The sequence below is a fragment of the Schistocerca serialis genome, chromosome 4, assembly GCF_023864345.2.
Source record: "Schistocerca serialis cubense isolate TAMUIC-IGC-003099 chromosome 4, iqSchSeri2.2, whole genome shotgun sequence".
Lineage (NCBI taxonomy): Eukaryota > Metazoa > Arthropoda > Insecta > Orthoptera > Acrididae > Schistocerca > Schistocerca serialis.
The window spans coordinates 513,502,936-513,521,358 of NC_064641.1; the positions used below are offsets into that span (position 1 = coordinate 513,502,936).

At 42.6% G+C, this 18,423-nt stretch overlaps 1 protein-coding gene across 1 annotated transcript in view; it reads right to left on the minus strand.

Moving 5' to 3' along the window:
* The window catches only part of LOC126473939 (juvenile hormone esterase-like), a 128,573-nt gene that overhangs the window by 76,069 nt on the left and 34,081 nt on the right, over nt 1-18,423 (minus strand). Inside the window, exons 2-3 of the mRNA XM_050101298.1 lie at nt 7,160-7,294; nt 432-708 (exon numbers count right to left, since the gene is read on the minus strand). Coding sequence (XP_049957255.1) covers nt 432-708; nt 7,160-7,294 — 412 coding nt within the window. The remainder of the gene's footprint in view (nt 1-431; nt 709-7,159; nt 7,295-18,423) is intronic.

Below are 18,423 nucleotides of genomic sequence, written 5' to 3' on the forward strand. Positions count from 1 at the left end.
CTTCCAATGAATCTCAGTCTGGCATCTGCTTTACCGACGATCAACTTTATATGATCATTCCATTTTAAATCACTCCTAATGCGTACTCCCAGATAATTTATGTAATTAATTGCTTCCAGTTGCTGACCTGCTATTTTGTAGCTAAATGATAAGGGATCTATCTTTCTATGTATTCGCAGCACATTACACTTGTCTACATTGAGATTCAGTTGCCATTCCCTGCACCATGCGTCAATTCAGATTGTATTGACAATAAAGTTTATATTCAAAAACAAAATGGTAACACATTTCGTGCGCCACCCTCTAATTTGTTCTACATAGTTCAAAATGAGTTTCAGAATGAAGTAATAGGTTTGAGGTGCATAGTTTCTTGCGCTTCTATTCGGATTCTAAAGCAAATGTTGGACAACTCTTACGATGAACGAACGTACCGAGCTGTCCCAACCGGTAGTTGATGGTGACGAGTATGACTCCATAGGAGACGAGGAAGTCCGGGCCGTACTCCCTGTCGGACCCGCCCCCGCGGATGAACCTCCCCCCGTGGACCCAGAACATGACTGGCAGCCCAGCGCCCTGCTCTGGGACGCCCGGCACGTACACGTTCAGGTAGAGGCAGTCCTCGGAGCCGTCGCCCGTGTTCTGCACGCAGTCGCTGCCGTACGAGGTCGCATCCCGCACGCCTTCCCAGTTCGTTGCTGGCTGTGGTGTCTGTCAACATATCAGTATAAACACAAGAGTTATTTTGTACGTAATAGGTAAGGATGAGACTTGGAAGGTGTAATGTAATAAAATAAATTTTTTTATTATTTTGTGACTATTAGTGTAACGTAATAAAATAAAATATGAGCCGTGACTTATACAAAAAAGAAACACACATTAATGCAATGGCTCAGCATAAAAGAGAAATAACTAATGTAGGAATATTATTAACAGTGTAATATGTTGTTTAATTTAGCCCGACGTGTATAAGCACTCAGTAAACTAGCTCAGTTCTCAGGATAGTTACGTAATCGTCTATACTTAATTGTCCTTTTCTTATTTATCCAACACTAGGCTCGTGAGAAGTCGTGTGCTTATTGCACCAGAGAATATTCTCCAAGTCTGTTCGATGTACACTACTACAGTACGTAACTTCATGTCGTAGTTTCGTCTCGATTCCCCAATATAAGATAACGAGAGTAGCATTTACAAATGAAATCCTATAATGGAACTGGAATCCTGTGCCCAGACCTTTCCTGCCTGGGGTGTTATTTCGTTATACAGGGTGTTACAAAAAGGTACGGCCAAACTTTCAGGAACCATTCCTGACACACAAATAAGGAAAAGATGTTATGTGGACATGTGTCCGGAAACGTTTAATTTCCATGTTAGAGCTCATTTTAGTTTCGTCAGTATGTACTGTACTTCCTCGATTCACCGCCATGATTTCATACGGGATACTCTACCTGTGCTGCTAGAACATGTGCCTTTACAAGTACGACACAACATGTGGTTCATGCACGATGGAGCTCCTGCACGTTTCAGTCGAAGTGTTCGTGTGCTTCTCAACAACAGATTCGGTGACCGATGGATTGGTAGAGGCGGACCAAATCCATGGCCTCCACGCTCTCCTGACCTCAACCCTCTTGACTTTCATTTATGGGGGCATTTGAAAGCTCATGTCTACGCAACCCCGGTACCAAATGTAGAGACTCTCCGTGCTCGTATTGTGGACGGCTGTGATACAATACGCCATTCTCCAGGGCTGCATCAGCGCATCAGGGATTCCATGCGACGGAGGGTGGACGCATGTATCCTCGCTAACGGAGGACATTTTGAACATTTCCTGTAACAAAGTGTTTGAAGTCACGCTGGTATGTTCTGTTGCTGTGTGTTTCCATTCCATGATTAATGTGATTTGAAGACAAGTAATAAAATGAGCTCTAACATGGAAAGTAAGCGTTTCCGGACACATGTCCACATAACATATTTTCTTTCTTTGTGCGTGAGGGATGTTTCCTGAAAGTTTGGCCGTACCTTTTTGTAACACCCTGTATAAAGAAAATCTGTAACTAAAATTGTTAAATTATTATTAGCTGCCTCCGGTCTCGTGGGATCTGAAATAAAGTTAATTGTCCTAACCGACGGCACGTCTCGTGAATGAGCTAAAAGAAAAATGTTAAAGATTTTTTTAAGATGGCGCCTAACAATGAAAATTCTTTGTTAAGGCCCATATCTACTAAGGCAGTCTAGTTATCAGACTAACAATAGACTGACCGCATACACAAAATTCTTTTGACAAAATAACCATTATCAGCCAGTACAGCAAGATAAGCTTTACACAAGAACGTCCTCTTAGGTCCGAATCCAAGCAGGTAACATAAGCGAATGACAATGGAAAGATAGTTCATACATAGAAGAGCAAGAGTCCATGGAATAACATGCCCATTGTAGTTCTATCTATTCTTCTTTGGCGTACTTCTCGATTATTTATAAAATTTATCGTAATATTTAGTTTACATTTTTTTTAAACCCAAGTCCACCCAGGAGAAACAGTACAAAGGTCAGAAAATAAAGTGATAGACGAAGGACGTTGTTGCTATTTTCTCATTAAAAAAGGAACTGTTCAATAAAATTTGAGAGAGAGTTTAGGAAAAGAAAACCCATCGAGTTGAGGATACTAGTTCAGAATTCATAGAGTATGGGAATTACCTCGCACTGACTCAATCATTTTTAATATCTCTCCTATTAAGGAAGAAACACCGCTAAGTTGAATACTGCTCTTATAACATTTATCTTTCGGTGAAAGAAACAATAGAATTATTACACAGGTAAAAATGTACTAAAACTGGATACAAATAATACTCCACAATACCGAACAAACTTAGACATGTGTGCTCGTGAATAGGCATTGATTATGGTGCTACAAAACAATTTGGAAAACGTACAGAATACAATACAGCTAAACAGATGTAACACAATGATTTGTGGAAGGATTCAAGCAAGTGAAGACAAAATTCCTATGTCTAACCCTTCAAGAACGTGTACATCTAAACGCTTTACAAGAAACGTTAAGGTCTAATACAAAAATACCAAAATAGTGGTGAACGTGTAATTATGAATCACGGTGTCCGACAAGTGCCCACACTAATGTTCGTTAACACTTAGAAGAGGACGTATTATACGAGTTCTGACCACGGCGTGCCAAACTTAACGCACGCCGAGTGTGGCTTTGATCACTCCTTCCCAGAAGTAGCCCGCGACATTTCATTCAGCACTGCGGTGAGGCATTTTTCGGTCGGTACAACTCTCTTCAGTTCAGCAGAATCGTGATGTCAGCGCTGTTTAACCTCCCCTATTTGCTCGTGGCATAAAGGACGTTCACAGGTCCAGTGGCTGTTCGCAAAAAGGAGGTAGTCTAACGATCTGTCGTCACAAGCCTTTAAGAATGAATGGGAATGACAGAAGATAGGGATGAGAATTCTCAATGTATATAATATTACGCAGACACAAAAGCGATGGGTACTGCAAATCTACTATGACACGATTTTGTAATCCCGTACAGAGAGATATTGTCAGAGTGATACACCGAAACCATCACTTGGGGGTGGGAGGGGGGAGGGGCGGAGGTACGAAGACATAATATATAAAAATATTCGATAACGACCGATATTAGTGTCAAACCCATCTTCTTCGGGATCATTAGACTTATTGGTGACAGCCACGCTGACGTTTCACCCAAGGAGTTGGGTTTACGGGTGAAGGCGAATAGAGAGAGATAGTGACATATAGCGCATGAAGGAATTCCTACCGTAATTAACAGACTATCACTTACTGTGTGGAAAAATTTACTGGAACTTTAAGGCACCCTTTGCACTCCGTTGCTGAGGTTTTAGAGTAAAAAGGAGTGACATAAAAGCATAGCTCAGAAACGCCTGGAGCAATTTCAAAGATGACTCATTATCTGCGTAAAAGAACTGTGCGAGTAGGATACGCTTACTATCTCTAGGCTGGAGATGACGGTAAGAAGGGGTGACAAGTAGAACCGTCCGAAAACGACCTGTTGGTATTTCTATACATTAAATGAATTCGCAATTGCGAATAAGGACAACCATCAGCTGTAGAATGGAATGACGACAATGAAAATTTGCGCCGGATCGGAACACGAACCCGAATTTCCCGCTTAGGGAGCGATTGCTTTACCATTTAGCTATCCGTACACGGCTCACGGCCAGACCCAGACTTCCATATGTCGTCAACCATGCGCCTACGACCGGTATTCGTACATCCATTATGCATATTCCCGTTCAGGTTAGACGTTGTAGTTGAAAGTCGCTTGCCCGATATCAGCAGCTAAATACGATATCACAGTGCCTGTGTTATTCTGATTACGATGTTAAGTTCCAAAGGATGTTGAAAAATGCATGAACCACGTCGTATTTCGAGGTCAAAGATCATGCCACACGGCTCAGTATCACAGATACATTTGTACTCTCTAGAATCGCGTGGTGTTAAACAGCGGCGTTAGTTACGGGCAGAATTACAAGTTTCCACAGAATCTAGAGAAAACTGGAGGACGAAACCAGAAGAGATAAGGATGAAGTTTGCGTAAAAATATGTGTGGAATATCTTAAAGGTTTGTGAAACACATATTTTTGTGTGAAATACCAGGATAAATGACGTATGCGTGCACGGGAGAAGCTGTGAGCAAAAAGCAAGTGTGTTCGTTAAATCTGGAAAATCTGCGCTTTTCACATGGTCAGTTATATATTGCATGCTCACAAGTGGGACAGCTGAAAAATTCATGTGTTTTTGCACTTATACATCTCAAAGCACTTAAATAAACGTTTAGAAATTTAATTTAATGCTCATAAAATCAAATCCTTTCATTTATTTTGAACATGCAGATCTGTTTGCTTTATGTATGTGTTTATATGTATAAAGAAAAAGAGGCAGATAAATTATGTGTAATACTTTATTATAGAGATGAAAACTTGTTTGCAAACGTATGTTATTGATTCTATTGGTGAAGAAGATTTTTGGAGGAATTTTTCAAGGTAACCAATGCATTCGCAAGAATGAAACATCTTTTTTTGTCAAAACTATTAATTAAAGGAAATCTTTCTCTCACACAAAATTAATAACATGCCTGATTAGTGTTAATTTGATCTCTTTTTTCTTTATGTCACAAATAACGCAATTGGTTGAAAGTCCTGAGAGAATTTCGTAATTGTTAGTGTCTTCTTATGTTGTACAGTCTTTTTTGACAATAACCAGAGTTTAATTTTTGCCGAGAACGTATTTAAGTAAAACCCTCCTTCATCTTTCATATTAAAGGTTCGAATACTTTGTCGTGTGTGGATTGCACCTTACGCCACACGGAGCCACAGATTGTTTCTGACAAGCAAAAACTGAATTTTGTACTGTGTAGTTTATTTTTTCTTTGGCTGCTGCATCTATCGATTTATGTTTGCTTTCGAGAACGTCAGTACACCAAATACAAAACAATATGTTGAGCGTAAGGTACTTTTTTATCGCGGCAGATTTCACTTTGCATTCTTATTAGGAAACAGTTGCTAGGCAGGATTATCAGGTGTTATGCTAAGCAAACAGATTAATTTACAGTGAACAGTGCAGGTAATCTCAGTTATTTTTCTTCTGATTACAGCAGCATTTTCTTTTCCTGGACATTTCGATCAGAAACTGCACTCCATGTCAAGCAACTTTCATAATGTATTTTCGTTAAATAGTTTTCACTGAGTACGCAGTTAGTTACTTTTGGCATTTAATTAGCTCAACTTTCATTATTTAAAATTCAGTATCTCACTAAGTTCAAAGTTTTGTTTCACAACACTGATCACATGCGCAACACAGGGCCAACTAACAGTCAGTACTGCTCAGCGTTTGAATACGATAACTAAAGCACACGTTGCACGAGGAGGAAGTTCTTGAAAAAAGAATATTCTGTATTATCATTTGTAGATAGAATTTTATGGAATGTTTACACTACTATTATTATTTAGGATAGCGTGTCGTCAGTACGGGATTCACAGATTGTAGATTCTATTAGCAAGAAACTGGTCTAAGTAGCTTAAAATAATATGTTACCCTGTGTCGGAGTGAAGTGTGTCGGTGTTGGTGGGTATTAAACTCTGCCATTCGATCATAACGGCCACGTTGTATGGGGTCAGACAAATCCTCACCTTTAGGTTGGCCGCTCTGTGTGCTCGGCATCACGTAAAAGCCCCTCAATCATATTACAATGATATCATGATATGTTGCAGAGATATCCTCTGATTCATCCTAGAAAAATTGTTTGTAACCGCGATGATATACGACCCGCAAAGGATTACGGACACACGATTCAACACATGGGTGAAATTAAAATGTGAGAAATTTGAGTGAAATCGTGGAAAATAGAAATAATCCAGAACTCTGCTAATCTTGAGTCTCCTTTTGCTCGAGAGTCCATTATCATGTATCTATTTTATGTAACTGTCTCTGTTTTAGGATTCATCACGACATATAATTGTTCCTTTCCTTTGAAAATAATTAATACATCAACAGGACAGATGCCGATGACGCAGCAGAAAAGGAACTGGAGTGGTCTCCATGCAGAGTGCAATTATCCGTAAGACCTGTTGCTTTTAGGTTTTTCCACGGTTTCTCTAAGTCACCTGGACTGGTATTATTTAAGCTAATTTCCTCTTCTTTCCTGTCTGTAGTGACTTCTGGACTATTTCCTACGACGTTGTCGCCGAAGCAACGATAGTAGCGTGGTGGTACAATTTCTTCTCTGCACGGAACCGTGTATTAGAATGATCAACTAGGCCCAGAAAGCACCAGCAACGCTTCACTATGACGGTGACTTCTGTGAAGGTAACACTATTGAATACAGTAAGAATGTACAACATAGTACAAACAGTTTTCCAATGTCTTATCTAAACCAATAAGGCAGTTCCTAAAAATCCAATACGAATGTCAGTTACAACATTTACTGCTGAGAGGATCTTACACCAATGCGTACATCCCTGTAACGAGAAATCGGAACTTCTCGTATTACATCTGAAATCTCCATAATAGTTTTAATACACGATACTGATCTCGTATTAATCGCCATAGTCTCTTATTGGCGTTGGCAATTTGATAAAACAGTGTTTATAATCGGAAGAAAACTCACCTGGAATCGTAGATCTCCAATAGGGGGTTGTGCATAGGGAATGCCACGGAATGCCGTGTAGGACGTGTTGTATAGGCCTGTGGCAGTGGTTCCTCGTAGAGTCCCCTGCTGCACCGTTACTAACACGTCCTCAGCCTGCAAGTTAAACATTTTAAAATAGGGGTGTAAGAATACGCTATGTCCACAACAACAAAATACACAATTCTTACACTGATGAGTCAAACATTATGATCACCATCCGTCGCGAGACTGAACGCGGGCCTGGTTGTGTTTCAGGTACGTGATATACGAGGATGAGTCAAATGAAAACCTTAAATATTTTTTAAATATTATTTATTGTGCAGAAGTGGTACAAAGCTGTATCACTTTTCATCACAATCTCCCCCACGCTCAATGCAAGTCCTCCAGCGCTTACAAAGTGCATAAATTCCTTTCGAAAAAAATTCTTTTGGTAGACCGCGCAAACACTCATGCACCGCGTGGCGTACCTCTTCATCAGGACGGAATTTCTTTCCTCCCATTGCGTCTTTGAATGGTCCAAATATATGGAAATCACTTGGGGCAAGGTCTGATGAGTATGGTGGATGAGGAAGACACTCAAAATGCAGGTCTGTGATTTTTGCAGCTGTTGTACGGGCAGTGTGGGGGCTTCAGTTGTCATGTTGCAAAAGGACGCCTGCTGACAGCAATCCACGTTGCTTTGACTAGATTGCAGGCTGCAGATGATTTTTTAGGAGACCTGTGTATGATGCACTGGTGACAGTGGTACCTCTAGGCATGTAATGCTCCAAAATAACGCCTTTTTCGTTCCAAAAGAGAGTCAGCATAACCTTCTACATCTACATCTACATTTATACTCCGCAAGCCACCCAACGGTGTGTGGCGGAGGGCACTTTACGTGCCACTGTCATTACCTCCCTTTCCTGTTCCAGTCGCGTATGGTTCGCGGGAAGAACGACTGTCTGAAAGCCTCCGTGCGCGCTCTAATCTCTCTAATTTTACATTCGTGATCTCCTCGGGAGGTATAAGTAGGGGGAAGCAATATATTCGATACCTCATCCAGAAACGCACCCTCTCGAAACCTGGCGAGCAAGCTACACCGCGATGCAGAGCGCCTCTCTTGCAGAGTCTGCCACTTGAGTTTATTAAACATCTCCGTAACGCTATCACGGTTACCAAATAACCCTGTGACGAAACGCGCCGCTCTTCTTTGGATCTTCTCTATCTCCTCCGTCCGTCAAACCTTCCCTGCTGATGGTTCTGTTAGAAACTTCTTTGGTTTTGGTAATGAGGAATGGCGCCATTCCTTGCTCGCTCTCTTCGTGTCCGGTTGGTGGAAGTGAACCCAGGTTTCGTCCCCAGTAACGATTCTTGCAAAGAGGCCATCACCTTCTCGTTCAAAGCGCCGAAGAAGTTCTTCACAAGCATCAACAGATCGTTCTCTCATTTCAGAAGTCAGTTGCCGTGGCACCCATCTTGCAGACACTTTGTGAAACTGGAGCACATCATGCACAAAGTGGTGTGCTGACCCATGACTAATCTGTAAACATGCTGCAATGTCATTCAGTGTCACTCGGCGGTTTTCCTTCACTATGGCTTCAACTGCTGTAATGTTCTGTGGAGTCACAACTCGTTGTGCCTGACCTGAACGAGGAGCATCTTCCACTAAAGTCACACCATTTCCGAACTTCCTACTCCATTCGTAGACTTGCTGCTGTGACAAACATGCATCACCGTACTGAACCTTCATTCGTCGATGAATTTCAATAGGTTTCACACCTTCACTACGCAAAAACCGAATAACAGAACGCTGTTCTTCCTTGGTGCAAGTCGCAAGTGGGACGGCCATCTTTATACCGATACTGCCACGGTATGTGTGCATCTGCACTATGCTGCTACCTACAGGCCATTCTGCACGCTGTCTGTAGCACGCTTACCAACTTACAGGATAACTGCGCGAAATTTCGATTTGTTATTACAGATTTAAGGTTTTCATTTGACTCACCCTTGTAGTAAGGGAAGCATAGCAGAGACGAACGGAGAACCATTCCAGCGACAATACGAGCTCCAAAGTTGCAAACCCTCCGACATCAGCGGCTTTCACAAACGTTTGGTTGTCATGGTCCAGTGAATGTAAGCGAGCATCTCAGCGAAGCTGCTCTGTTGTACACTTGTTACTTTCATGAGCATCTATTGAAAGTGTTTCAAAAGACGCCGGAACCACGAGAAAGCGACAACGTGTTTGACGTACACGCTACATCACAGAACGCGATAAAGCAAGATAATTAGCTATCTGTGCCAGATTTGACGACACAGTACAATTTTCGTGCAGTTAGAAGTGTTTCGGAGCGTAGCGTGCAAAAGTCCGTGCGTGAAAAATTTTTACCGTGACTCAGAAAATTAAGAACTGGACACGCCTTCAAAACACTAGCTGTAAATAGTGTGCACAACAGAATGGATAATGCGAATAATTTATAGCCCTAGCTAAGGACCCGCAAGATCAAAGTTATAAACAAATAAATTTGATATGAATGGACGGTGTTAACAGAAACAAGCTTTGAATTAACACAGTAATTTATACAATTAAAGACATATTAAACCAAACAGACCATAAAATACCTGTTGTGGTGACGGTTATACTGAAAAACTCATACATCCACCAAAGCAATATTGGACTTGAGACAGATTGTTGAAATGACTTAGAAAGTGCGAACCAAGAGTTCCACTATGACACTGTTGCTGCTAATCATGCTCACTGTAGTCATTCACCAACAGACGTGCAGAATGCTGCCATCGTACATGTGGTTCTGCAATAGAAAACGAGCGCGACACTTTCGCCAGCACCAACGCTGGACCGCTTTCGTCTCCTAAGATTTGCGCCGAGATGCACACGGCTTTCCATTTCCAAATGAACGCTACTGATGTTCACAAAATTGTGCACACTTTCGCATCCCATCGCCGATATTTTCGGTGCGCAGGAGGTGCGCACACTCTTAGGCCCTGCTATTTCTTACCACCAATCGCAGAATATGAGCATTCAGCTTGCCAATGGCGAGGTTCCTTCAAGCACAATAATCGCGCCAGGACAACGCATCGTAATAAAACCCCGCCGGCCGCTGTGGCCGAGCGGTTCTAGGCCCTTCAGTCCGGATCCGTGCTGCTGCTACGGTCACAGGTTCGAATCCTGCCTCGTGCATGGATGTATGTGATGTCCTTAGGTTAGTTAGGTTTAAATAGTTCTAAGTTCTAGGGGACTGATGACCTCAGAAGTTAAGTCCCATAGTGCTCAGAGACAGTTGAACCATTTTTCACACGCTCAGCGTCCCCACTGGGTCGACGTCAGATGGCCGTCTTTTTCGTTGCATTCACTGCCCTGCCTGTCCTAGATTCAGCGTTCTTCGCATTTCCACGCACTCACAGAAAGGATAAAGAGAAAAGGAGATTTATACCATGTATAACGTAATGATATAAGCTGGTAGGGTCTCAGTACATTCAGTCACTGCAATCCAGCCTATTTTACAAGGTGTACAACTTTGCTTCCGCCGTTTGCCGATAGGTGGCGACAACGGTAAGTAGCGGTCGAAAGAAACAGATCGCAGACGTCGGGCATTTAGCTTGGACCTCGGTCAACATAACCTCATTCAAACATTGTGTCTGCATCTTAAAATTTTTCTTCATTGAAAATGTCAAAAAATGATTCAAATGTCTCTGAGCACTATGGGACTTAACTTCTGAGGTCATCAGTACCCTAGAACTTAGAACTACTTAAACCAAACTAACCTAAGGACATCACACATCCATGCCCGACGCAGGATTCGAACCTGCGACCGTAGCGGTCACGCGGTTCTACACTGTAGCGCCTAGAACCGCTCGGCCACTCCGGCCAGCGAAAATGTCAGTTTACGAGCCTAATTCTCGACAATCGCGGGAGTTGTTACTGTTTTGTTTCAATATGAAGAAAACAGCTGCTGAGTCTCATCGAATGCTCTCAGGTGCGTATGATAAGGAAGCTATTAGTGAAAGAACGTGTCGTGAGTGGTTTCAACGCCTCAAGAACGATGATTTTAACGTTGTAGACCGGCATAGTGGTGGAAGAGAGAATGTTTTCGAAGATGCAGAATTGGAGACATTGCTGAGTGAAGACTCGCGTCAAACTCAAGAAGAATTGGCATGATTACTAGGAGTGACACAGCAAGTCATTTCAAAACGTCTCAAGGCCATGGGCATGATTCAGAAAGAAGGAACTTGGGTCCCGTGTGAGCTGAAACCAAGAGACGCTGAACGGCGTTTGTGTGTTTGTGAAAAGTTGCTTCAGAGGCAAAAACGGAAGGGATTTCTCTACCGCATTGTGACCGGGGACGAAAAATGGGTTCATTACGATAACCCTAAACGCAAAAAATCATGGGGATATCCCGACCATGCTTCCACGTCGACGGTCAAACCGAATATTCACGGTTCCAACATCATTCTCTGCATTTGGTGGGCCCAGCTCGGCGTCGTGTACTATGATGTGTTAAAACAAAGTGAAACAATCACAGGTGCTCGTCATCGAACGCAATTAATACGTATGAGCAGAGCATTGAAAGACAAACGGCCGCAATACAGCGAGAGGCACGATAAAGTGATTTTGCAGCACGACAACGCTCGACCCCACGCTGCAAAAAGAGGTCAACACGTACTTGCAGACGTTAAAATGGGAAGTCCTACCCCACCCGCCCTATTCTCCAGACATTGCTCCCTCTGACTATCACCTGTTTAGATCAATGGTGCATGGCCTGGCTGACCAACACTTGCGGTGTCATGAAGAAGTCACAAATTGGATCGATTCGTAGACCGCTTCAAAAGGTGAACAATTTTTTTGGCGCTGGATTCGTACACAGCCCGAAAGATGGGAGAAAGTAGTGGCCAGTGATGGAAAATACTTTGAATGTTACATGTGTAACCAATTTGTTTCATTAAAGCCTCAAATGTTGGGGAAAAACGGCGGTAGCAAAGTTGCACACCTTGTAATAAGACATTGCTATCGTATCCCACACGCTTATTACCTTTTAATTTCTGAGTCATTCTCAGATTAAATCAAAAGGGCATCTGAAATGGCTTGCTGCTTTTCAAATGTTCACAACTCATTATTCAACATATAGCCCTGCAAGACCTTTACGTGAACATGATAGCCCAATGACTGCGTCGATGACGATTGCAATGGACGCAGGATCGTGGAAACGTGTTGTTTCGACAGATGCTATCACGTTTCTTGTTACACCAGCTCGATGGTAGTGTCTGGAGATCCCGTCATCCCGGCGAGTAGCTGCTTAAAACATGCACTGCGCCACGGACGTAGGCTTGTGAGGGCAGTATTATCCGGTGGCGGTCAATCATTTGGGCTTCCATTGGACCAGTGGTGGTAATCAAAGGCACCATGAAAACTGTCGTCCGTATGAGCATTATTGCGAACCACCAGCATCCTTTCATGCTTGACGTCATAACTGTCAGCGATGGCATCTTACAGCAGCAAAACTACCCGAATTCCAATGGCAGATAGGTGCAGCCGTGGCTTGAAGAGTATGGTAGTGACCTCACGTTGATATCTTGGCCAGCAAATTCGCCTGATATAAACCTGATGGACGCCAGCTCAGAGGCGACAAATCGTCTGCCCGTAATTTATGAGAATTGCGTGATAGATGCATTGACCTCTGATGACACATACATCGAGAAACCTACCAAGGACTTGTCTAATCGATGCCAAGCACAACTGCTGCTGCATTGCGTTCCACAGGTGAATCAACACGCTACTAAGCAGGTGATCTTTATGTTGTGGCTCATCATTGCCTCTTGGGCAAAAAAGTTTTTAAAAAGCAGTAACCCTTTTGCAATGGAATAAAAGCGCTTTGCAGACAATAAGCTCTATGGTAAGTTCTATTCACAGGATTTCAACGTGAATTTAGAAACAGGAGCAATACATCAAGCTGTCCTGCCATGAAAGAAATATTACTTTCAGGATAACTGTGACGTAGTTGGCCCAATCAGATGGTGTGCACATAGAATGCATTTCAGTTATCCATTTTCATTCCTTCATGAAACTGCGATGTAGATACTGGACAAAAAAATCAGTTATACGACTCGAATGGAATACATAACTTTCTTTGGCGACAGCAGGAGAATTAGCTCAAACATATTATCCACTACAGTTACCACTACTGTAAGACAGGACTCGCTGATCATCGAAAGATGGCTCATGAAATGTACAAAGTGAACCCGAACACCACTGACAAAATATCGTAGATGGTTCAGGGATATTTTCTGAGTTCGTATTAGGAATCAGGAGTCTCTGGTGTTTCGTCAACGAGGAACTGCACTTCGTTTCATTTCTTACCACCCAATCATTTTTGTACGTGTACTGCATTCACCAAATATCTTCATAACACTGCAGATGTCAACCGCATGTGCAGTGAGATTTGTTTGGTAACTTATTGTATTGTATTGTATGTATTGTATGTTAACCGGGGGTCTAGAAACGACGGAGAGGCTCCGTCCTCGCCGCAGCCACAGTGGTCCACAACCTCACGACGACCACCGCATTCCACTTCACCCCTCCGCCGCCCCACACCGAACCACTCTTTCAGGGTTATTGTGCGGTTCGGCCCCCGGTGGGCCCCCCAGGGAACGTCTCACACCAGACGAGTGTAACCCCTATGTTTGCGTGGTAGAGTGATGGCGGTGTACTTGTACATGGAGAACTTGTTTGCGCAGCAATCGCCGACATAATGTAGCTGAGGCGGAATAAGGGAAACAAGTCCGCAGTCGCCGAGGCAGATGGAAAACCGCCTAAAAACCATCCACAGACTGGCTGGCTCACCGGACATCGACACAAGTCTGCCGGGCGGTTTCGTGCCGGGGACCAGGCGCTCCTTCCCAATCCGGAAAGCCGTGCTTTAGACCACATGGCTAACCGGGCGGGCTTTGGTAACTTAACTTCCACTTGCAGTACTACTCAACCATGATATTACTGCACTTGGTGTCCAGTGACAATTATCGGAATCATGCGGTGATGTCGCAGCAAAGAAGTACAGTGGTGCCCAAGGAAAATGCATCGCACTGTCAAAACTTTCAGGCAGTTGTGCATATACAAGGAGGGGACAAAAATGGGGAGACACAAAAAATACAAGATATTACCATGCCTAATACGGTGTAGGAAAGCCGTTGGCATACGATATAGCTTCCAGTCGTCTCGGAATGGATGAATACAGTTCCTGTGTGGTTTTCAAGGTAATCTTGTACGATTCTTCCTGCAAAAGAATGGCAAGTTCAGGTAACGAAGATGGAGGTGGATCACGCATCCTTCTTTCCAAAGTAGACCACAGAGGGTCAATAATAATGAGATCTAATGGCTGTGGTGGCCAGAGGGGGTCAATTCATCCTCGTGCTCACAAAATCAGTGCTGGACGATGCGACCTGTGTGAACAGGAGCCCTGTCATCTTGGAACACAGCACCACCATTAGGGAACAAGAAATTTACCATGGAATGGACCTGATCATCCAAAACGGTCATATAAGCCTCGGCATTAACATGACCTTGCAGAGTACCTATGGGGCTCACGACATACCATGACATGGCTGCCCAAAGCATCACTGAATCCCCGCCCCCCTCCCCTCCCCATTTTTCACACCTGTGACGTAAGGTCGGTCAGAGGTTGGAAACAGAGGGCAACAAGACTCATTTGACCAAATCACTTCCTTCCATTGCTTCATAGTCCTGTATAGTCATAGCACCGTGTTACACTGTTATGAGTGTTTGCATTGTTGCTCAGTGGTTTCGGAATTCCAGCTCACCTAACAGTTCCTGCTTATGGAGCTCTCTTTTGACCGAATTTTCTCATTTCGAGAAGACAGAAGGAGCGATCTGTTTTGTTTGCTAAAATATTCTAAACCCAAGATCGCATAACTATTTCTTTACTTCAAACAAGCAGCTTCGACAAACTTCACTGTCGCCTTCATGTCTGTGACAAAGTACATGTACATGGACTATGTCTCATAACGCGAATTAAGACATAATACAAGTTTGAGATACAAGTTTTAGTTTGGCCTTACAAAAAATAGAAGTAGAACTGTACATTTACATATCTTTAAAAAAATTCTCATGAAATGCATTCATTTTAAGTTGGACCTCGTGTAAAAGTGTCATAACTAAAGTTGTCATAACTAAAATATTTAAAAACATAAAGCACTTTGTGCATATGGCCATGTCCACATACATACCGATCACAGATGCTTATTAGGTCACAAAAACAGTACGCATTAACACATCTGTTTACATAAACTTTACATGGTCTAAACACTGAAAATCCGCCTGAAACGGCGTATAAGGGACAACTGAGAGTTAGTATTGCGTGGTACAGCCTGTCACGGCCACTATAGTCAGATACACGAACGATGAAGGTTCGCGCATGTCGAGGCACGGACAGGGATGGCATTGCTGACGATTTCAAGCTACAGTTGCAGTATGCACATGCCCGTGCTTTCCTCTTGAATACCACCACCGTCAGCGATGACAACTCGCAACAATGAAATAGAAATTTACTAAACAATTCCCTACGGTCACGTTTAATGCTCGGATTACCTACGGCATTCAGGGCAGGGTGCTTAGAACACTACTGAACGCTCATTGGCTGTCGGGGTATGTTTGACGTAGATGCGCAGAACAAGCCTAAACTCGACCGTAATTGTTCGTGACTCTAACTACAGATGGCTCTTACATCGGTACCATGCGATCAGAGCGTAAATAGTTCTCTTTTCACATTTAAAATTAACTACTTTAGTGAGTGACCTTTAAGAATAGTAACGATGATAACGAAGTCTGTCGAGACTTGTTTTAAATAAAGAGCCGCCCGGGGTAGCCGTGCGGTATAAGGCGTCTTGTCACGGGCCGCGCGGTTCCCCCGTCGGAGGTTAGAGTCCCCCAATCGGGCATGGTTGTGTGTTGTCGTCCTTAGAGGAAGTTAGTTAAAGTAGTGTGTGAGCTTAGGGACCGATGACTTCAGCAGTCTGGTCCCATAAGACCTTACCACATGTTAAATAAAGAAATAAAGAAAAGCTTATACCATTTTGACTTTAGAATGATTTTAGCAAGGAGCCCCTTTGCGTTGTTCTGGTGCTGACGGTTCGCGAGTGCAACATTCAGTTCTGCAGTGACTTTTGCTGCTGTCATCCTCTAATTTTTCGCAATAATTCTCTTCAATGATAGTCTGTCGGGATCACTCAACAATCAGCTTTGTCCGCGTCTGACTCAGCAGAAGACGTTTATTCCGCCTTATCTATACGCAGTATAAATCTTCGATGTTGTGCCTCTTGAAACACCAAACACTTCGACTACCTTGGTTACGCGAGCACCAACAATTTGCCACGTTCGAATTCACTTAGCTCCGACATAATGCGTTCACAACTGCATAGAACACTAATTTTTGAGGACATTTCACATTTCTCGTAGAGAAACAGCGGTTTGGCTAAAAGTGCTTTAAAAATTGATTAAAAACAGCAGCTGACGATCGTGGCGTTAACACCACCCGCTCCATTCACGGCTACTGCCTACCATCACGATATGAGGGTCTGAGGATCGTCAAATATCGACCGAAACCAGTTACCATCGAAATAAATGTTTGAGATCGATACTGTTTGTAATCCATTTTTAAAGTATACAGAACACTTCTGGCCATGACTAACACTTGCGACGTATTGAGGATATTGTACAAGTGCCGTTTGTGGTCAAGTCCAACAGAGCAACCTGCAGGCTTTGTTAGCATTTGCATTTATGTTCAAACATGCATTTCTCACGGTGTTTCCATGTTTGTTCCCAACCCCTCTACCACCGAGTGGTTCAGCGTATCCTCGTGAAATGTCGCCAATAATGCAGTGTAGAGTTATTTGTAATCACGAATACCCCCGAGAGTGGGAAATAGATAATAACGCGGGAATGCAGACACATTCAGTTGAAAAAGAGCTTGTATTCAATGTTGAACAGTTTTGCCGGGAGAAAAGAAACCAGAACGCCACTACAGAAAGTAATCCAGCGGTAGCAAAAGTGCTTGGGAAGTCAGAAAGAACAGCAAAATACATTTTGAAAGTCTAAGGAAGTGGGAGAAACAATGGAAACAGCTAAAACTCCTAGAAGGCAAATGGGCCTGGAAAAGTAGATGCCTTCGATAAAGCACTTATCTGAAAAAATAAAACTTTTGGAGTATTATGAGCAGAAGAAGGAAATCTCAATTGAGAAAGCTGTTTACATTTTGAAAAACCGAGATAAGTTTTCGGGAGGAAGAGAAATATTTCAGAAAATTTTGAAAGAGATGGGATTTCTTGTAAAAAATGTGAAATATGTTTAAGAGCACACAGGAAACAACAAAAAGCGGCCAAATAAACCAGTGAAATTCATGGACGAAACGTAGGTTCGTACTCACTAAAGCATGAAAAAGCGGTGGCAGCACGAGAAAGTTCCGAGTGTAAAGTCAAATAGCACTGCAGGCCAAAGAGCAGCTGTTGTCCATGCTGAAGGAGCAGTGAGTTCATATATGGAGCAGAGTTAATTTATGATTCGAAATCTAATTCTTGGCGTTATTACGATGATATAAATGGAGATGTCTATCAGAAAAGTTTGGAATAGAAATAAATTTCTAACATCCCAGCTAGTAGTACAGCTGTTCTTAATAACACACCGTATCATACATTTTAATAAAGCCCTCACTAACGCAAATTGCAAAAAGGACACATTCAGAGCAGAATCGGTTTTGAATCGAGTTTAACAAGAAATGAGCTTTTAGAAATTGTGCATTATAAAAATCCAAAGCCTGTTTTTAAACAGATTCAGTTTTAAAGAGTAAGGGATATAGTGATTTGAACACTTTAGAGTTAACCTGGAATGAATGAAAAATTGCAGAAAATAGTTTCTTCCATTGATTTAACTATCCTAAAATAAGTAACGAAAGAGCCTTTATCTAAGATTACCCCAAATGTTGGTGAAGAGCTTGAGAACATGTAAAAGGAAGTGAAAACGAAAACTGGCGCAGAGCTGGGTTAATGTAAGAAGCAATAGAGAATATAATAACCAGTGATAGTCTGGAGAGTGAAGATGAGTATGCACCACGTGACAACGACAGTGACATGGAAACTGACGTGGCGGATGAAACTGGAGCGGATTCCATTAAAACAAACATAGCAGATGACGAACCCAGCGTCCACATCTTGTATGAAGGATTATGCACATCTTAACTGTCATC